Genomic DNA, 21,447 nt, shown 5'->3' with positions numbered 1-21,447 from the left:
TCAAAATGTGATTAGTATGATTGAGGAACTGATGCTTACATTTTATTTCAATTGTTTTAGATTTAAGATTAAATAGGCAATGTGGTGTGGTTATCACATTGAACAATGCAGTTTAGCTTATTGCAGTTTGTATATATAAAGCGGATTGATTTTGTGTAATACTTTTATACCTCTTTTTCTTACTGAGACTTCTCATTGTTCGTAGTAGTTTTTCAGTTGATTCACTTGGATTCTCTTGGGATACGAACATGTCATTGACAAATAAAGATAATTTTACCAGGCTAGGTGCAGTGGCTTACTCTTAGAATCCCAGCGTTTTGGGAGGCTGAGGCAGGCGGATCCCCCAGGTCCAGGAGTTCAAGGTAACATGGTAAAACTCTGTCTTTAAAAAATATATAAGAACAAAAATAAATAAAATTAAATGTAAAATTTTACATATATCTTTCCAATTGTTATTTCTTTTTCTCATCTAATTACATTATCTAATGCAATTTATATTGCTTGTTTACACTGGCCAGTGAAATGTTCTATAGTAGTAGTGGTGACAGTGTGTAAGCTTGTCCATGACAGTGGAATTCCTAAGTGTGACTTCTTCCCGATTTTTCTGAAAATGTTACAAACAAGTGACAAGTGAATTTTCTCGTCCCCCAAGCTTGCTCGTGTGTGCTGTGTTTAGAAGTGCCACTCGTTGTTTCCCGAGATGGAAATCTAGGCGTCGCCAGGCTCCATGGCTCATACCTGCAATCCCAGCACTTTGGGAAGCCGAGGGCTTAAGCCCAGGAGTTTGAGACCAGCCTTGGCAAGATAGCAAGACCTCGTCTCTACAAAAAAATCAAAAACATGAGGCAGGAGGATCCCTGAAGCTCGGGAGATGGAGGCTGCAGTGAGCCATGATCATGCCACTGCCCTCCTGCCTGGGCGACAGTGAGACATTGTCTCAAAAACAAACAAACAAAAAAGAAATATAGACATCACTCTTTTTTTCCTTACTGCTAACTAGAATAACTAGTTTAAGACATCACTTTCGTACTCTCTCCCCCTCTCCCTCTTCATCTCAGTTGCATCCAGTCCTACCAGCTGCCAAACCAGTCCTTTTCTATCTTCGCTGCCTCCATTCGTCTTGTGCTCATCAATACCATTCATTCTTGGAACATTACATGAGCAGCCTCTTCATTAGCCTTCCAGCTTCCCCTTTCACCTCCTCCAATTCTTTCTCCTCAGAGCAGCTGATAGGTCTTTCTATACTCTTAATCCATCATATGGCTTCCCTAATTAAAACTCTTCAATGGCCTCCCTCTGCTCTTAGGATAAGGACCAAAATGCTTAACATAACCCACAAAGCCATGTTGTAGACCATCTGCCTCTGCCTTCATCCTCAGCCTCATCTGCACTGCCTTCCCTCAATCTTTGTGCTCCAGCCAACTGGCCTTTCTGTTCCTTGACTCCACCATGATCTCCTTGGCTTCTGGGCTTTAGCACATGCTGTTCCTTCTCCCTGAAATACTCTCTTACTCCCCTCCTCTGTTTGCCTGGCTAACTCTTACTCTTTCTTCAGACCTCAGGCCAGAAGCTCTCAACCTTCTCTGATACTGCTACACATGTTCAAAGCTCCCTCCTCTTCCCTGTAACATTCATGACATTCATGTTCATGGTTTTTCAAGGCAGCGAAAAAGTCTGTAAAGGCAGGATTCTGCTGTCTCTCCATACTCAGAACAGAGCCTGTCACATAGTTGCTCACTCAGTACTTGTTGCAGAAACTAATCTTCCTTTCAAGCAGGATTACTTGGCCCACACTTTGTAGACAGGAAGCTTTCAATGTGTGCCTACCCAGCCTGAGCCACCAACAAGCTATCATATGAGCCTCTGAATGTTCTCTTCCACCCAATTTTTACTCCTCCCTAATCAATTTTCTGCACAGTGTCAAGAAAACATTTGTTTGTTTTTATTTCTATGGGGCAATGTTTTTTAAAAACAATTTACTTTTCTGTTTAAATGCCTTCAGTGGCTTTTTGGCTGCTTTCAAAATAAAATTCCAATTCTCACCCTGGGCCAAAAGGCCCTGGAGGATCTGGCTCCTGTGCACCTCCCCAACCCCAGCTCGTACCGCCTACCTTCCCATTCACTGCACTCTGCTTTTCTGTTTTCTTTTCTTTTCCCTTCTTTCTCTTTTTCTGAGATGGAGTCTTACTCTGTCACCCAGGCTGGAGTGCAGTGGCACGATCTTGGCTCGCTGCAAGCTCCACTTCCTGGGTTCAAGCAATTCTCCTGTCTCAGCCTCCTAAGTAGCTGGGACTACAGGTGCCTGCCACCACACCTGGCTAATTTTTGTATTTTCTAGTAGAGATAGATTTCACCATATTGGTGAGGGTGGTCTCAAACTCCTGACCTCAGGGAACCACCTGCCTCGGCCTCCCAAAGTGCCGAGACTACAGGTGTAAGCAACCATGCCTGGCTTCATTCACTACACTCTGGCCACACTGGTCTCCTTCCTGTCCTTTGAATAGTCCGAGCTCTTTGGGCCCTTGAGGTCTGTGTTGTCTCCTCTACCTGCAATGCTTTCCCTCTAAATTCTCCTCACATTTGGCTAATTCCTATCCTTTATGAATATCACTTTCTTTTTCTTTCTTTCTTTTTTTTTTAAATTAATTTTTTTTTTTTTTTTTTTTTTTTTTTTTTTTAGTAGAGATGAGGTCTCTCTATGTTGCCTAGGCTGGTCTCAAACTCCTGAGCTCAAGTAATCCTTCCACCTCAGCCTCCCAAAGCGCTAGGTTTATGGGTATAAGCCACTGTGCACGGCCAAATGTTACTTTCTCAGGACATTCTTTTCTGAGCACTTAAAGAAGCTCCATACCAGTTCCCTCCATCACATTACCTTGCTTATTACTTTCATGGTGCTTACTACAATCTGAAATTATTTAGTTGTCATTGATCCCCACCGAGAATGCAAGCTCTATTTTGTTCCCCACTTCATCCTCAGAGCCTAGTTGGTGTATGACATATAGTAGACTCATTGTAAATACCTGTTTGGATCAACGGAATCGATATTCCAAAACAGTGGCAGATCTGGAATTCCTTCTTTGAAATGCGGAGGCATTGCTTCTTTCTTCCAGAAGGTGGCACTAAAGCTGCAGCTGGTCCTTGGCAGAGGTGTGGGTGGGCTGTGCAGGTGGCAAGACAGGGCAGAAGGGCCGAGTGAAGAGGGAGAGTCAGGGTTTGTTGTAGCCATGCTGGATGCAAGCATAGAGGAAGTCAATATGGCTCTTCTCCCAAAGAATAAGTAGGTATGATCTGTCCAGAAGGGACCTAGAGTAGCCAACGACCCAAGAGACATTGCTTTCCCTCTTCACCCATCTGTCCCACCCCCAAAGTGGCCTCCATGAATTCCACAGGGGATCTTGGAAGAGGAGAGCAATTTTCTGTGAGTGTGAAACTGGAGAGAAGCAAGGGCATTCAAGTCTAAATCCCCATAGGATGTTTGGGGGAAATTGTGACCTGGAGAGAAGCGTCATAGTGGGCCAGTGGGAGTTAGGTCTGATGCCCAGCCAAAGCCTGCTCTTCTCACAGCTCCCTTTCACTCAGATCCACGTGCCTGCCTCACCCCACCATGCCTGGCCCTGGGCTTGGTGTGGGAGACCATGATGAAGTGGACGAACCCTTAGAGGTGTCCCAAAGGCAGAGGGACAGGGACTACTTCAGAGAGGCTTGCTGGAGTCAAGACACATTGGATGGGTGTCTGCCAGGTGGAGCTGAAGCAGGTGTATCCCAGGGCCAGCCAGGGGACCTGCAAGAAGAGTGGCAACTAGATCTGGGCCTGGGGAGGTCAGTAGGTGTCTCAGACAGGAACTCACAGAAGGGTTTCTAGGAAACTTCTTGTTTTGTTTGAGACAGGGTCTCCCTCTGTTCCCCAGGATGGAGTGTGGTGGTGCGATCGTAGGTCACTGCAGCCTCAGGCTCCTGTGTTCAAGAGATACTCCTGCTTCAGCCGCCTGAGTAGCTGGAACTATAAAGTACAAACCACCACACCTGGCTAATTGGTTTTTCTTTTATAGAATCTGGGTCTCACTATGTTGCCCAGGCTGGTCTTAAACCCCTGGTCTCACAATCCTCACAACTCAGCCTCCCCAGTAGCTGGGATTACAGGCAGAGCCACTACCCCCAGCTTACAGAAATGTTTCTAAACAGGAGAGCTGTGTTATCTTGGATGGTTTGCAGAAAGGACTATCCAAGCTAGTTTGATCTCCTCACCTTCTTTCTGAAAACTACCCAAGATAACTCATACTGAAATTGGCTACAGTGGGAGCTATTCACACCATGGAAATCACCTAGTGTTCCCAACTAGGCTTTCTTCACCACCCTGTTCCTCACTGGAGGCATTTGTTTTGTCACCAGTGTATCCGTGATGAGATCCTCCCTCATCTGATACACACATCCAGCAGGTACATTCTCACCTTTCAATACCATCAATAACAGTTGTGGAGAAAGAACCACAGGTCTCCAGGGACACCATTGGCCTCCAGTCCTGCCAGCCCTGTAGGCTCAGGCATGCACGAGGCAGGAAGCACAGTGTACGGGGCATAGCCAGGGCAAGTGTCTGTCTGCTGGTCCCTGGTCATTCTCAGGCACAGGGAAGTAGATAGTGGTGACTATGGTACTGGAGTCTTACAGAGTTGGGATGAAATTTCAATTAGGTCACTCAAGGCTATGTGACTTTAGCTAAATCCCTCTCTACACTGGGGTGTTCTTATCTTTCTCTCTTTTTTTTTTTGTTTTTTTTGAGACAGAGTCTTGCTCTGTTACCCAGGCTAGAGTGCAGTGGTGCGATCTCAGCTCACTGCAACCTCCACCTCCTGAGTTCAAGCGAGTCTTCTGCCTCACCCTCCCAAGTAGCTGGGATTACAGGCACCTTCCACCATGCCCGGCTATCTTATCTTTCGAATAGAAACAGTCCTGAATTAGCAAGAGGCCGGGTGCAGTGGCTCACACCTGTGATCCCACTACCTTGGGAGGCTAATGCGGGAGGATTGCTGGAGTCCAATGGGAAGAACTGGCCTGGGCAGTATAGTGAGATCCCCATCTCTCCACAAAATTTAAAAATCAGCCAGGTGTGGAGGTACACACCTATAGTCCTAGCTACTCGGCTGGGTGAAGCAGGATTGCCTGAACCTGGGAGGCAGATTGCGAGTGAGCCAAGATTGCGCCACTTCACTCCAGCCACACTGTCAGATATGTTCTCCCCCACCCAGTGGCATCTGGGGCTCAGTGTGTCCTAACCGAGTCTTAAGGCAGAAGGGCTCAGTAAGTGGCTGAGGACACAGACAGAAACAGGCAGCTGTTTTCCAGCTTTTATGAAAATTAATAACATTAATAGCTCACAGACATATACAAACACACACATCGCTATGTACAGTCATTAAGTTATTAATTCTGTTCTGTAAAAAAAAGGTTTCTACATTAGTGTTCCAGGCTAGGCCCGAGCAGTCCTTGGCATATTCACAGTGGCAGCCCCAGGGCTCGGCCCCATGGGCGGGCAGAGGGGAGGCAGGAGGCCACAGAGTAGCCGGCCCTGCAGTGAGCACAGCAAGTGTCCTGGGCCACCTTCTTGAGCCTTCAGTTCCTTTCCTGGCACCTGCAGTCCAGCTGCTCAGCAAGCGGGCAGACAGGTCCTGATCCCTCATGTGGTCTTCTGCGTGGTAGCTTCGGGCAACGTGGTGGGCCCTAGAGGATGCTAGCCAGCTCTGTGGAGTCTGTTTCTGAGCAGCCAGAGCTGCTGGCTTCATCCCTGCAAGAGCCAGAGGAGATGGGTTGGAGGAAGTATCCATCCTTACCCCTCCCCAGCCCCACCTGCCTCCTTCCTCATGTGATCTCGGGCCTGCTGTCGGACTAAAGTGAACCCCAGGACACAGAGTTTGCTCACTCCCACCTTCAGCCCAGAAACTGCTGGTTGGTCTGTTTACTGTCCTTGCTGCACACAGGGCACCGCAAACCCCAGAACTACACCCTCACCTAGGCTGGCTGATGAGCTGGCATGGCTCACTCCACTCTGCCCCCTGGTTTCCCCAAATGCAGGGTTCAGACCACATTCGAGGTCCTGCGTGCCAGGAGCTGATAAAGAGTGGGGGCCCTGGGGCTGGAATGCTGAGGCTCAAATCCCAGCTCTGTCCCATTCAGCTGGGCCAGGTACTCCTGCTGCTGAAACCTCAGCTTCTGCACCTGCAGAGGGGCAACCTGAAGAGCCTGATACTTAGGGTTGTTGGAGGGGTATGGGAGGTCATGGGTGCATGTGTCCTATAACAAGCTTCTTAAGGGCAGAGATTTTTGTCTTGTTCACTAGAGCAATCAATGCCTAGCGCACAGTAGGCAGCCAGGATGTATTTGTTTTTGTTTTATTTATTTATTTTTGAGATGGAGTTTCACTCTTGTCACCCAGGCTGGAGCGCAATGGCATGATCTCAGCTCACTGCAACCTTCCCCTCCTGGGTTCTAGTGATTCTCCTGCTTCAGTCTCCCGAATAGCTGGGATTACAGGCATGCGCCACCACGCCTGGCTAATTTTGTGTTTTTTGTAGAGACGGGGTTTCACCATGTTGACTAACTAGGCTGGTCACAAACTCCTGTTCTCGTGATCTACCCACCTCGGCCTCCCAAAGTGCTGGGATTACAGGTGTGAGCCACCGTGCCCAGCCCGTATTTGTTGAATAAAGGTAAAACTACTCAACAGTGCCTGGCGTGTACTTAAGTGTTAGCACTGTCCAGAGAAGACCTGCAGGGGGTGAGTCTGGACTTGGCCACAGGAGGCACAAATTGAGGGCTTAGATACGATGACGTCCCCTTCTCCAGCATCCTGTCCCCCCCCCCACTCACCTCAGTGCCTGCAGGGCTTTTTTATTCTGCCGCCGCCTCTCCTCATCAATGGGGTACAGTTTGAAGAGCAGCAGGCCCAGCAGGATGAGAACTATGGGCGCCATGGTCACAAGCATGTTCAGTGTAAACTTAACATGTTCTGGCTGGGAGCAGCTAAGGGTCTTGTACCCTGCAAAGCTGTGGGACCCAGGGGGCAGGAGAGTGGTGAAGATGGGGCACCTGGGGCCTGGCCCTGCTCAGTCCTGCCCCAGGTCCCCACCCCACTCACTGGAGACTGAGGGTGGAAATGCCCAGTGACACTCCAGAGGCAAACTTGGTGAAGAAGACATAGAAGGAGAAGAAGATGGGCTCGGTTCCATGGAAGTGGGGCTGCTTCAGATGGAAGTCGTCAATGACGTCAGGCAGCATGGACCTGCGCAGAGTGGCGACAGCCATGAGGACCGACCCACCTGATGGGCCTGTGTGTTAATGAGAAGAGGTGGCCTTCTGGAAGCTTGCAGTACCATGGGCACAGAGCATAGTGAGGAGATGGCACCTTCACACAAGTAAGAGAAGGCCTCTTGCTCTAAGAGAAAGTACCCCTGCCTGCAGGAACTCAGCTTGGCAAGTGGAGCACAGGCCAGATTACAGCCCCCATTTTTCACTCTGACTAGGTGTCCTTGCAAAGTTCACTACCTATACAACTGTACAGGACAGACCTTCCCCACTCCCAATCTTGACCCACAGAATGGCTTATGGGAGAAACCCCCACAGAACTCTCCCCAAGGAGCTTCAAAGCTGGGGACTAGGGGCCGGAGATACCCGAGGAGGGGGCCTGTATATACCTACCAGGGTAATAAGAAGGCAGCTGCCACACTGATGCCAGCCGCCACAGCTACCACATATGTGACGATGAGGTTACTTTCCATAAGGGCCACCAAGATGAGAAATGGCACTGCTGACTGGGTGACGGGGTGCAGAAAGATGAGTCAGCTGGGAGGTTCCCACCAGACATCCCAACTCATTCCAAGCTCTTCCCTTCAGCCCTACTCACTGAGATCCCAACATAGACGGCTGTCTTCTTGCCAAACCGGGTCAGGAACCACTGCCAGACGGGAATGGTGAAGGTGGCGGAGAGCTGTGGATGGACAAAAGGTTAAAGGGAGGTGGTTTAGAGGCACAGAGCTCCTTCTGCCCTTCCCAGAACCCCAAAGGGGCTCTCAGCCCCGCCCAAGAGCATCCAGATGACGTCATGTGAGCAGCAAGGAAGTTGACAGGCACCTTCGATAGCTCCCCAGGGGAGCTCAGAGCCGCTCCAGGCCCACCTCGTCTGCTGCCCTCGCAAACCTCTGAGCAAAGCTCCTGGTGTCCTCATGTCCTCACCCTTGTTTTTGCTGTGCTCTCTACTTGAACATCTCACCTCAAACTCTTTCTCTGATAGTCCCACCTATGCGGGGTCCAGCCAAATATTCTGAGAAGCCTCCCTCATCCTTTCATGACCTCAGGCCAGCCTGAGAAACGCCCTCTGCCTGTCCCAAGAACCATCCTATTCCACTTTAGCCCAGCCTGCCCGCCCCCACTCAGGCCCCACACTCACCATGATGGCCAGGAGTAGATTCTGGAATTCATTGCGGAAGCCCAAGGTGTAGGTGCAAAACAAGACAAAGTTCCCCTCCACCAGCTGGGCATGGGGCAAGGTAGGGAAGGAAATGCAATGAAGGAGGTGATGCTGGGGCTGAGCCTCCCCCTTACATCCCCCATGCTCCAGAGAGCTCTGCTCACCCTACTCCCATTACACCCCCTTCTTAGGCTAAGCATGTCAGACCCCCACTCACCATGAAAGCCAAGGAGGTGAAGAGGAAGCCAGTAATCAGCTTGATGTATGGGCCGTGGCTCATGACCAGCCGGAGGCCCTGGAAGTAGGCGATCGGCTCAGCCTGCTTGGCTTCATAGGGTTCTGGGGGCCAGAGGGGACAGTGAGGAAGGAGCAGAAGCCCCTCCCAAAGCCTGAGGGCCAGGCAAAAAGACACAGCCACCTATGCTGGGGCCTGCACCCCTTTCTAGGCACCCCCTTACCTCTCCGCTCCCGCACGCCCAGGGTCAAGATGACAGCACAGATGACATAGATAAAGGCAATGACCCCCGCTGCCAGCAGGTATGCATTTTGCTATAAGGAGGTGAAGGTGACATACAAGGATGGTCAGTCTGAGCTCATCCCAGCAGCCCCAGTCCCAGCAGCCCCACTCAATGATCTTGGGCCAGTCCCCTCCCCTCTGGGAGCCTCCTGTCTCCATCTGTGAAATGGGAGGATCGTCCCAGGACTGCTGTTGCTTCCCAAGGCTGGACAGTTAGCAGTCACAGAGAAACCAGGCTGGCTGGGTTCAGCCCTCACACCTGTAATCCTAGCACTTCGGAAGGCCGAGGCAGGAGGATCGCTTAAGCCCAAGAGTTTGAGGCCAGCCTGGGCAACTTGGCAAGACCCCATGTCTACAAATAATAATAAAAGAAAAAAAAAAAAAAAAAAAAACAACCAGGCTGTGGGGTCTGACAGACCAGAATTCAAATCTTCCCAAATCTCTGCAGTTCACTAACTTTATGACTCTAAGCAATTTACTCAGCCTCTCTAAGTTTCAGTTTCCTTTTCTGCAAAGTAGGTATATTGGGTCTATTAATTGTTATGTATACCAAAGGCCCAACATTTATTTAATAAACACTAGCTGTTACTATCTTCAGGATGACTACAAACTGCCTTGCTGTTCCTCATCTCCCCAAATCCCTGCCCTGCCTGGGGCCTCACCGTTTCTCTGTGTGAGGTGATGTAATGTGTACCGTTGGTACTTTGTGAAGCCTCTGCAGAGCTATTGTGGTCCTGGAAACAAGGCATGTCTGCTTGGCCCACAATTTGCCCCTGGATCGCCGTGCCCAGCACTGTGCCCAGCACTTCCACAGTCATCCCTAGACAGGAGAAAAGGAGGTGTTTTGGAGGCGCCTCATGGATTGTGGGCCCAGGGAGGAAGGTCACATGGATGGGAGCCCAGCTGTAGCTCCAGGCAGGGTGGGTAGAGGTGTGGGGCAGGGGACACCTTGGCCCGAACACATACGCACCTCTCCAGGTTTCACCTGAGCAATAAGGGAATTGACTCGTATTTAAGATGGTTTCACACCCACACTCTAGAGCAGAGTGAAGAGCTGGGTCCACCAGGGAAGAAGTGTGGCTAGAGGGTCCCTGGAGGGTGGGGTCAGGTGGGCTGGGGAGAGACTCACGATAGGCGGTGGCCGAATCCCGCTCAGTCTGCTCGGTGCTGATGAACATGGTAAGAGCCGAGTAGGGAACGTGGAAACACTGGCATGGAAGACAGGCCCTTGGCCGGTCAGGCGGACGGACTCACCAGTGTAGCTTCCGGCACCAACCCCGGGGGCTCCAAGGACCACCCTCCCCCTGGCCCCTAGAAACAACCAGGGGAGGTGCCCACACTCACCGTGACCAGCGTCTCAAAGAGGCAATAGAAAAGCAGGTACCAATAGGTCTGGCCCTGTGGGATGTCAGGCACGAACCAGATGAGGAAGTAGGCTATGACTGCCAGGGGTGTGGAGAAGATGATCCTGAGGAAGAGGAGGGTGTGAGTGGAGGCCGGAGCCCAGGAGCCAAGCCCAGCCGACTGCTGCGCCTCACAGGGTCTGCCTTCCTTCCCTGTCCTCCTGCGAATCCACCCACCCTGGGGCCTCTGGGAAGAGGCTGATGGCCAAGCCCGGAATGGCAGATGGGAACTGGGCCCCCAGACTGAAATCCTAGGCATGGGGTGTGAGGTCAGACCCTGAGTCTCTTCCACAGGCAGCCTCTAATGGGCTGAGGGAGCTGACAGGATTCCAAGACCTCAGGTGGCCAGGCAAGGAGCAGAGAGAAGGAGCAGCCCTAATCCCTGTGTTCTCACGTGAACACACCCCATTCACACACACCCTCCATTCATACACATGCCCATTCACACACACACCATTCGCACACCCATTCACACACACAATCACACACACACACCATTCACACACACCCATTCACACACACCCTCCATTCACACACACCATTCGCACACACACACCACACACACCCATTCACACACCATTCGCACACACACATTCACACACACACACCATTCACACACACGCCCTTTCACAAACACACACCATTTACACACACCCATTCACACACACACCATTCACACACACCCCATTCACACACACACCCATTCACACATACATCATTCACACACATGCCCACTCACACACACACCATTCACACACACCCCATTCACACACACCCATTCACACACACACACCCATTCACACACACACCAGTCACACACCTCTTCAGGCACACATATCCCATTCACACACACACACATCCCCGTTTACACACATCCCCATTCACACACACACACACACCATTCACACACACCCCCATTCACACACACACACCCCCATTCACACACACACACCATTCACACACCCCCATTCCCACACACACCCCATTCACACACACCCCATTCACACACACACCCATTCACACACACATCATTCACACACATGCCCACTCACACACACACACCTCATTCACACACACTAGTCACACACACACACCATTCACACACACCCCCATTCAGACACACATCATTCACACACGTCCCCATTCACACCCACACCAGTCACACACACGCCATTCATATACACACCCCATCACACACACATCAGTCTTCACACACACACACCATTCACACACACAGGGAAGCTGGTGTGATGGAGAGAGGCCAGCTCCAAGTGAAGGAAAGCTGAAGGCCCAGGTGGGCAAATGGCTGCCTTTCCCACGTGAGTTCCACACCATCACAAGGGATTAGACGTCAGGATGAACTAACTCCATGGCATCAGTGCAGCAAGGCAGCACAGGCCATGGTAAAGCGGAAGGCCTTTTAAGCCACTCTTCAGGGATTTGATTCTAGCTCCACTGACTAACTATAAAACTTAGTCTTGGGAAGTTATTTAAATTATCTGAAGCTCATTTCCTCATTTGTGAAGTGAGAGTAGTAATAGCACGTAACTTACACTCAGCATTCCCTAAGAAAGATTACGTTCCAACTATAGCCTGGGTGCTATTCTAATTACTTAGGATATACCAGAGGACAGATTTAAAAAAATCATTGCCCTTGTAGAACTTACATTAGTTGGCAAACAGAAAAATTTACACAATTTAAAAGTGATATATATCATTCAATCTTCATAAGGAATAAAATTCTGACACATGCTACAATATAGATGAACCTTGAGGACATTAAGCCAAGGAAAATCAGCCATACACAAAAAGATAAATATTGTGTGATTGAACTCATGAGGTACCTAGAGGGGTCAAATTCATGAAGACAGTCGAATAGTGGCTGCTAGGGGATGTGAGGAGAGGGGAATGGGGAATTAGTGTCTGGTATGTACAGAACTTCAGTTTGGGAAGATGTAAACGGATGGATGGTGGCAACAAAGTGAATGTACTTAGGCTGGGCACGGTGGCTCACACCTGTAATCCCAGCACTGTGGGAGACCAAGGTGGGTGGATCACCTGAGGTCGGAAGCTTGAGACCAGCCTGGCCAACAAACCCCATCTCTACTCAAAATACAAAAATTAGCTGGGCATGGTGGTGCACACCTGTAATCCCAGCTACTCAGGAGACCGAGGCAGCAGAATCGCTTGAACCTAGGAGGCAGAGGTTGCAGTGAGCCAAGATCACACCACTGCACTCCAGCCTGGGTGACAGACTGAGACCCTGTCTCAAAAAAAAAAAAAAAAAAAAGACTCTTGATTATTACATCCTTAACGTGGAATGTTGAAACTGCACTGCCCAAAAAAGAAATATTCGAGAACCAACAGGTTTGTATGCCTGCTATTAAAAAAAAAATGCCACTGAACTGTACCCTTGAAAACAGCTATAATGGCAGTGGCACATGCCTGCTGTCCCAGCTACTTGGGAAACTGAGGCAAAGGGATTGCTTTCCCCCAGGAGTTTGAGTCCAGCCTGGGCAACATAGCAAGATCCTGTCTCTGAAACATTTTTTAATGGTTATGGTAAATTTTACATTACACATACTTTACCATAGTTTTACAAAAAGGTTATAGAACATGTTGGGAGATGATTGCTATGAAGAAAAGGAATAAAACTGGCCCCAGGGGACTAGAATAAGGGTACAGTTCACAACTGGGTGGCAGAGTAGGCCTCACTGGGAAGGTGGCATCTGTGCCAAGGTCTAAATGAGAGGAGGGAGTCGGCCTTGAATCACCTGAGGCAAGAGTAGGCCGGGCAAAGGGAATAGTTGGTGCAAAGGTCCTCGGAAGAGGAAGAGCAAGGCCAGGAGGGCTGGAGTGAGGAAAGCAGGGCAGATGAAATTAGGAGATGGCGCAGGAGTAGAAATAGACTCCCGAAAGGCCATTGGAGGTGGCTTGGTTCTAGTTTACAGGATTGAAGTAACTTTCAGACTTGGTCAATACTAAAATGTCAAACTGTTTGGGACACTGAGTGCTATCATGATCTCATCAGGGAAGCTCAGCTGGAGAGTTGGCATGCGTAACTAGTGCACGTGCGTAACTGGTCCCACACCAGGGAGCCACCGAAACCCCGGGCTGGGAAGGAGAACTCAGGCCCAATTGCTGCATCTCAGCCTCCCCATGGGACGCTGCTGACACCTGGCCTCTCACACAGTGGCCCCAAGAAATCCAGGAAAAGTGACTGTCAAAGTTTTTCTGGTTTGGCCAGGAAAGATGGCTCAAACCTGTAATCCCAGCACTTTAAGAGGCTGGGGCAGGAGCTCTGCTTGAGGTTGGGAGTTTAAGACCAGCCAGGACAACATAGCAAGACCCCACCTTTCTCGCTCTCTCTCTCTCTCTCCATATATATGTGTGTGTGTGTGTGTGTGTGTGTATACACATATATACACACATATATATACACACACACACACACACACATATATATATATATATTAATTTAAAAAAGGAATAGAAAAGTCTTTCTGGTTTGAAGAAGAGGATTTGAATGTAGGCTCAGAGCAGGGGCTGCCCTGAAGGAGGAGAAGCCCAGGAGGAGAGGGCTACAGGGCTCATGAACCCTGACAGGCACAGTTTCTTCCTACACTGAAAGGAAAGGGGGTTCCAGGTCCTCAGGCCTGGCCTGAGGAGGAGCCAGGTGGTGTGGATGGGGAGGTCTGGCCTGGCATGGTGGCTCATACCTCTAATCCCAGCACTTGGGGAGGCAAAGACAGGAGAATAGCTTGAGCCTAGGAGTTTGAGACCAGCCAGAGCAACACAGTCAGACCCCATTCTCCACAAAAAGGAAACAAAAGTTTGGACAGGGAGGTCATAGGTATAGCAGACCTTAGCCCACGAGCCATCCCACGTGCACGAATACACAGGCGCTGCCAGACACAGGACCTACCAGATCTGAAACCAGCCTGAAGGGCGCCAGCAACTTCCCCACGCTGGCTGCCACACCTGCCCAGCAAGAGTCCCTTAGTTCCTACACCCCACAGGGAGGGCCTGCCCGCCTCCACCTCTCCTGAATCTGTCTCCTCAGGGAATAAGAGCTCCTCGTCAGCCTTGGTCAAACACTCCATCCTCTGCTCATAGGCAGCTGAGCAGCTGCTGCTGAGGAACCCAGTGTGACTGGGAGTAACCCGGCCTGCATGGGGCTGGCCCAGCAGCCGCCTCCCATTGGCTGGGCCTCATGAGGAGATGTGGCAGCAGAGCCCCGCCTTCCACTGGCTGCCAGGGAGGCGGGCACTGGGCCAAGTCTCATGGGCTGGCGCCGGGGGAGCCCTGAGCACCCTGCACAGGTAAGGCAGGCTGTCCTGCCCCCCGCCCTGAAGGCTGGATCAAAGGCTCCAACCTGGGCCTTAGCCAGGGGTTGGCAGGATTGGGGTGGGTGGGGGGCCTCGTGGGAAAGGAAGCTGTGGCGGGAACAGGGGTTTCGGGAAGAGCTTTGAAGGCCGGAGGCCAGGTATGGGCGCCCCTGGGGCAGGAAGGCGCCCACTTAAGCCTGGATGTGCTGGAGATGAAAGGGGTATGCCCCCCCACGCCCTGAAGCAGGATGTCCTGGAGGGAACCAGAGCCCCGGCCTGACAGCCTGTCCTGTGCGTCTCCCCTGCCTTCTGATCTGTGGCACCACCTCCCCCTACCTTGCCCCACAGCCTGAAGCTGAGTAGCACAGGCTTTGTACCAAGGGAAAAGGTAATTTACGTCATCCAAGGTACCAAAGGTTATGGGTTTGCTACCCTATTCCAGGTATTACCCCACCCCCTGCTCGGGGTGCCAAATTATATATGACTGCACTGTCAGGAGGGTCCCACTGGGAGGTGGAGATGCAGCAGTCTGTGCCTGAAGTCTGATTCCCAGCCCAGGACTCTGCAGTTCCCTTGGTGTGGCCTGTACGAGGGACCGCATGCCAGCTCTCCTACTGAGCTTCCCTGATGTGATCATCAGCGCTTAGTGTCCCAGGCAGTGATTGATATTTAGTATCAACTTATTTAAGTATCAAGATTACATCGACCTTATGAAGGAGAATTAAGCTGGGCACTGTTCTAAGAACGTTGAATAATAAAAACTAGTCCTCACCACAACTCTGTGAGATAGGCATAATTATTATCCCCATTTTACAGATGAAGAAACTTGAGACTCAGAGATGTGAAGTGACTCAGCTGTAAGCAGGGAAACTGGGATTTAAACCGGGGCAGGGGCCGGGCCTGGTGGTTCATGCCTGTAATCCTAACACTTTGGGTGGCTGGGGCGGGAGAACTCCTTGAACTCAGAAGTTCAAGACCAGCCTAGGCAACATCGTGAGACCCTGTCTCTACAACAATAATTTAAAAAAATGAGCCAGGTGTGGTGGCACATGCCTGTAGTCCCAACTACTTGGAAGGCTGAGGTGAGAGGATCAGTTGAACTCAGGTATTCTAGGCTGTAGGGACTGACGATCACACCACTGTACTCCAGCCTGGGTGACATAATGAGACGAAAGAAAGAAAGAAAAGAAAGAAAGAGAGAGAGAGAAAGAGGAAGGAAGGAGGGAAAGAAAGAAAGAAGGAAAGAAAAGGAATGAAGAAAAAAAGAAAAGAAAAGAAAAGAAGCCCAGGCAGGCTGGCTCCAGAGTGATAGAGTGGGAGAATTCAGAATTCCAGCTTCACCAAGGGGAATGAGTGGATCCTGGGGAGGAATGAGGCCAGAGCTGCCCAGCCTAGCCCTTTGGCTGGCCTGGAAGTGAGCTGGCTGAGTATTCCAGTGCCCATGCTCTGGGTAGCTGATGCCTTAAATGGGGTTTCAGCACCCTTGGGCTTTTGCCTCCTCCCTTCTCCTCACCCCCCCAGCCTGTGACAAGACAGCTAGAAGGACCAAGGAACAGATATGCTGGAAGTCTTGCCTTGTACCACCTCGAAAGAGCTTCTTCTACTCACCAGGGCATAAGGCGACCCAGGCAGGTCCAGGAGGATTTGCTGATGCAGAAGCCCACCAGGGGGTCTGTGATGGCATCCCAGGCTCGGCCCACAAACAGAATGATAGAGGCAGAGAAAGGGCCAACCTGGAATGGGGAGAAGCAAAAGACAACTTCCTCATCCTTCTATTCGCCTCAACTGTCATTGGTAGGCAGAAGCAGAGGCTCTCTCCCTGTCTCAGCCAGGACCTTGTGACCCTGAGCTGCTCCCACGTGGGCCTTACACATCTTCACTTGCCTCGTTAATCATGACACTAGCATTTCTCCAAAAACAGTAGCACTCAGCGCCTTCTTAGAAGCTTTCCCAGATCTGTCCCCTTAATGGCTTCCCTCCACTGCCCTTGAAGACATTTCCATCAATTCAAATGAATCCACAAACATTTCCTTCCCTCCCTCTCTCAGCCCTGAGCCTCTGACCACCTGATATCAGAATGAGCATTCATGGAGTAAACACAGTGTGCTTCAATGTCCCCATCTGTACAATGGGAGTTATGAGCTCTATCTGACATGTTCAAGCTCTATCTTGGATGTGGAAGAAGGACTCTATAGATGCTTTTTTTTTTTTTTTTTTTTTGAGACGGAGTTTCGCTCTTGTTAGCCAGGCTGGAGTGCAATGGCGCGATCTCGGCTCACCACAACCTCTGCAACCTGGGTTCAGGCAATTCTCCTGCCTCAGCCTCCTGAGTAGCTGGGATTACAGGCACGCGCCACCATGCCCAGCTGATTTTTTGTATTTTTAGTAGAGACGGGGTTTCACCGTGTTGACCAGGATGGTCTCGATCTCTTGACCTCGTGATCCACCCGCCTCGGCCTCCCAAAGTGCTGGGATTACAGGCGTGAGCCACCGTGCCTGGCTATAGATGCTTTTAAAAAGGGACTTGTCACTATCCACTCAAGCTAACCCCCTTCCCCCAAGCCCCCTAAGCCCTAAATACAGACTCTCCAGACTTCTCATCCATCAAAGCCCTGCTATTGCTCTTGCTCTGGAAAGTGGGTATTCTTCCCCATACCATAGTCTCCCCAGTCTGACCCCCAACCCCAGCTCTAACACCCACTACAACAGGTTTATACTTTGACTCCAGGTTCCTCATATTTACACCCCACTCAAGGCCCAGCCCATGAGAGTTATTAAAAAATTAGCTCCTGAAGTTTTTTGTTCTTTCTGGAGTTCAGTGTCCCCACTCTGTAAATGGATACAACTAAGATGTGTTGCTTGCCGAATTAGATGCTACATAGAGAAGACAGCCAGTGCGGGAGCCCTGGTTGTCATGGCTATTCTGCCTCCCACTCTCTCATCCAGACAGGGCGAATTCTCAGGATGCCAGGCTTCTGGCCAAGGCTTCCCAATGCACAGAATAGCGGTGTTTCACCCTAAGTACCCCTCTCAGTCAAAGACCCTGTGTACTGGTGCACTCTAACTTAGCCTAGCACCTGAGGGCCCCTCTGCTCCTCAGGTAAAGGTGGGATGCATCTCATCCATGAGCCGGGCAACACCTACCAGCCCCTGAGCCAAGCCAGCTATCTCCTAGCCAGGGACACAGTGTGCCAGTCTCTTCCAAGAATAGCATCCCCAGCAGGCCCCATTCTCCCTCATTCTACCGCCTACCCCTTCAGGCTCTGTTGCTCTTGCCAGTCAAAGAGGAGTAGCCAGGCCTTTCCAGCAAAGACTTCTGGGGTGGAAAAACTCCCCTCCTGGATACCTTCCAGGATCTTCTCATTTCTTGCCCACTGACTCTGAGAGGCAGCAAAGTAGTGATTTCTGGTCCCATTTCACAGATGGGGAAAATGGAGGGAGCTGACCCAGGGTGCCTAGCCTTTCCCACCTCAGGACGCTGAAGGAGCCCTCAAAGGCTTAGACCACTCACCTGAGCCACATCCAATAGGTAGATCTGAAGGAAGAAACCCAGGGCACAGCCCGTCACCTGGTAGGGGGCTCCCCCAACTGCATAGCAAAGCTTGTTGCACACGGACAACTGTTGTTTCTTCTTTTTCGGTTCCTTCTGGGAAGAGGAGGAGAAGATGAAAAGAGGCCCAAGATCCCGGCCTCCATCCTACAAGGTTCCACAGGAAGGACCACCCCTCCAGCCAATTCTACCAGAACAAACAACTCTGCCTTGACCTGTTCCTACCCAGGAGATCCCACTTTCTGCAAGAGAAAGGTGCTCTCCAATCTTAGGAACCTGGAAAATGGGAATCCATACTTGTGTGACAGTTGCCCCTAAGCCACCTCCCTCCTAGAGAATCTAAGGAAACTTATCAGCCCACCATCCCTAAAGAACTCCTTCCAAGGCCTCAGCCACTGCTCCTTTCCAAGTTTCAGGAGGAGCATGCTCCAGCGGCGGACCTGTCCCCACCCGGCACCAGCTGCCACAACCTGAAAATCCGCTTGCTGCCAAGAGCCGCCTGAGCCCAGCCCAGGCTCCCGCCCTGGCTCAGAGGCAGGACCCACCTGCCTACTCCTGGTGAGAGGTCTAGAGAGCTGTGGGGCCCAGCTGACTGCAGGCGCAGCTGCTCCACCTGTCCCGGAGCATCTCTGACCCCTATAGGCAGCCAGAGCTTCAGGCCGACCCAGGCAGGAACTGTCCTATCCTCCAGCTTCCCGTCCCACCACCCTCCAACTCCGAGCTCCTAGAGGAGCTTGGGGAGGAGAGGAAAGGCCTCCAGGTTCAGGCCTGGGCCCTCTCCGGGTGGGGCACTAGGGAGGTTGGGTTGCCCGGGGAAAGTAGATATTACTCATGCATAGTAACAGCATAATTGCTCACCCAGCTCCTTCCAAGGATCAGTTCATAAAATTAAAAGGAAAAGGCAATCACTTCCCACGAAGATACGTATTGCCTGAGATCCCTTCCTAGGGGGCCGCCTGATTTTATTACGTCCTTCAATAGATGCCCACGGCTGGGGATGGGATTAATGGTCTCCAGGCGCAAAGCTTCGTTCCCGCGCGAACACCCACATTTACACAAATGCCTGAGGGACGCGGCCCCTTTAAAAGCAGAGCTCTTGTTCTTATGAATGAGCGGCCCTCACAGCAGAATTGAGGGGGTAGAGTTAGGGGTGGGAGGTAGGGGATGAGAGATGGGGAACCAAGGGGAGTTTCCCAGATTTCTAAGGTCGTCTCTGGCGTTTGGGGCGGCAAACCCCAGCCGCTCAGCACCGAAGAACCGAAACCGGATAGGCAGAGCCGGGAACCACAAGGGGCAGTTGGCAGAGCCCCTCCGCAGAGCGTGGAATGTGGGTAAGTAAAGGGGGGCGACGGCGCCCACAGCCTTTCTCCCTCACCCCCTGCCCCCCGGGCACCCCCAGGCCCTCTCTGGCCCACAGGCTTCCTGTCCCCGGCTATCCAGGGGTCCCTTGACCAGGCCGATCCCCCTACGCCCCCGATCCCCCATTTCAGCCCACCCCCTTTCCTCGCCCTCCACGCTGGGTGCCGGGCCCTCACCTTCACCTGGGCAGGACGTTCACTGGCTTGGAGGATGCTGGTGGGCAGCAGCCCCGCCGCAGAGCCGCTCTCGGCGCCTTCTCCTTTGGCCATGACCCGCGGGCCACGCCGCCTGGGGCCGGGTCCCCGGGATGCTCCTCTGCCCCGCAGGCCGCCGCACCTTCCAGGCTCGCGTCGTGGCCGCCTTAGCCACGGTCGCCGCGCGCGAGCAAAACCGGCTGGCAGACGAGGCACACACTTTGCTGCACGCCCCCTCCGCGCCTCCTAAAGTTCGGCCCAGCCCTCTCCGGTTTGGCCAATCCCCGAGTCCCGCTGCCCCGCCTCCAGCCAATCCCGTCGGCCGCCTCCCCCCCCGCGGTGCCGGGAGGCTTATTGCCACCGAGCCACGTTCTCCAAACCCCGGAACCGGCATCCGCCTGCGCTGACTCCTCACAATATGAGTAGCAGACCGCGAGACCTCCCAGACACGCACGAGGAAACCGAGGCCCCAGGCTGAGAGTGATCTACCCGAGGTCCCCGAGTCCCCAGGGTCCGACTCTCCCCGAGTCAGGCCCACCACCCATGACTTCTGACCCCCAGGCCTAAGAAAGGTAGGGGCTCTCTGAAGCCCACTTTAAAATCTGGAGTCAGGACGTGTCTCCTTCTCCTTCAAGGCTAGAGGATGTAGACTGACACCCTTCCAATGCCTTTCTCTCGTCCCCGAAGACACAGCATTCCCCCTTCCTGCCCTTGGCATCTGGGCAGTGGGGAGAAAGATGAGGCAACAGTGGCTTCCCCGGCTGTCAGGGAGCTCCCAAGTGGAGAGGAGCCGGGGCTACACCCCCTAGTACACTAGGACAACAGTGTCCTTTTATGGATAGCTTCCTCCATGCTTCATTTGATCTCTTTCGGCCCTCAAAAACCACCAAATGAGGGTGGTGCTATAATTATCCCCATTTTACAGCACAGGAAAGGGAAACTTGGAGAAATGAAACAACTGTTATGTGACAGAGGCAGGCCTGAAAGCTTTTGTTTGATTCCAGAGCAGTTGCTCTCAATAGCCCTGTTCTATGCCTCTTAGCATAACTTACGGAAGACTGAATGGGGTGTATGTGTCTCCCCAACAAGAAGCCCCGGGAGACACAAGGCTCCAGAGGCACCGAGGGTTGAAACTGGGAAAGTTTTGAAAAAGTGAATGCCCAGAAATGTGGTCCTCAAAAGAAGATGGGAGGACATTAGTTTGGAACAGAGGGCAGGCACAGATGCCAGAAAAGAACAGTCTTTGATTCCACCTGTGAGTCCCTTATGTCAACATCACCCCAGTCTTTCCAGGTCTCTGATTAGTGAAGGGGCTGCTGGAACTCTCAAAGGCCACCCACCTGGTTCCTGTGCTTCTTAATGTCAGCCTCCTTTTCCTTTCTCTAAATCTCTGATTGCAGGGAGAAGAGATGTTCTTTCAGCCTCATGGTCACACCAAGCTCCCTCATACGCCTAGCAGATCCCCTCTGGACACACAGTTCTTAGCCACTGCTGAGCAGAAGAGAGTCAAAGTGAGGCAGTGAATACTGAGGAAAGGGAGTCCCATGACTCCAAGTTGTATGACACTGTTCTCTCTCTTTTCCCCTCTCCAGGCTCAGTTAGCTAGGTGCACTCTATGATCCCTTCCAGCCCCCAAAC

The 21,447-nt window shown here is 51.6% G+C and overlaps 1 protein-coding gene across 6 annotated transcripts; it reads right to left on the bottom strand.

Moving 5' to 3' along the window:
• Positions 1–5,328: 5,328 nt before the first annotated feature.
• Positions 5,329–20,059, bottom strand: MFSD2A (major facilitator superfamily domain containing 2A). 6 transcript variants are annotated; one of them, XM_032247058.1, is made up of 14 exons: positions 19,792–20,059; positions 18,218–18,352; positions 16,315–16,439; positions 10,320–10,443; positions 10,105–10,183; positions 9,638–9,795; positions 8,917–9,007; positions 8,676–8,797; positions 8,438–8,521; positions 7,895–7,978; positions 7,690–7,802; positions 7,130–7,273; positions 6,862–7,038; positions 5,329–5,779 (listed from the first exon to the last, which is right to left on the bottom strand). In XM_032247058.1, exons 1-14 carry the CDS (start codon positions 19,882–19,884, stop codon positions 5,716–5,718), a joined length of 1,593 nt encoding a protein of 530 aa, XP_032102949.1. In that variant the 5' UTR covers positions 19,885–20,059; the 3' UTR covers positions 5,329–5,715. The 6 variants fall into 6 exon arrangements, with proteins under 6 accessions (XP_032102949.1, XP_032102953.1, XP_032102955.1 ...); XM_032247062.1 differs by having other exon boundaries at positions 19,798–20,059; XM_032247064.1 differs by having other exon boundaries at positions 16,315–16,478; positions 19,792–20,033.
• Positions 20,060–21,447: the final 1,388 nt, after the last annotated feature.

Source organism: Sapajus apella, unplaced genomic scaffold (assembly GCF_009761245.1).
Source record: "Sapajus apella isolate SASKATOON/1434 unplaced genomic scaffold, GSC_monkey_1.0 scaffold62, whole genome shotgun sequence".
In the NCBI taxonomy this organism is placed as follows: Eukaryota; Metazoa; Chordata; class Mammalia; order Primates; family Cebidae; genus Sapajus; species Sapajus apella.
The sequence above is the reverse complement of the archived record's forward strand: the minus strand, read 5'-3'. Positions and strand labels throughout refer to the sequence as shown.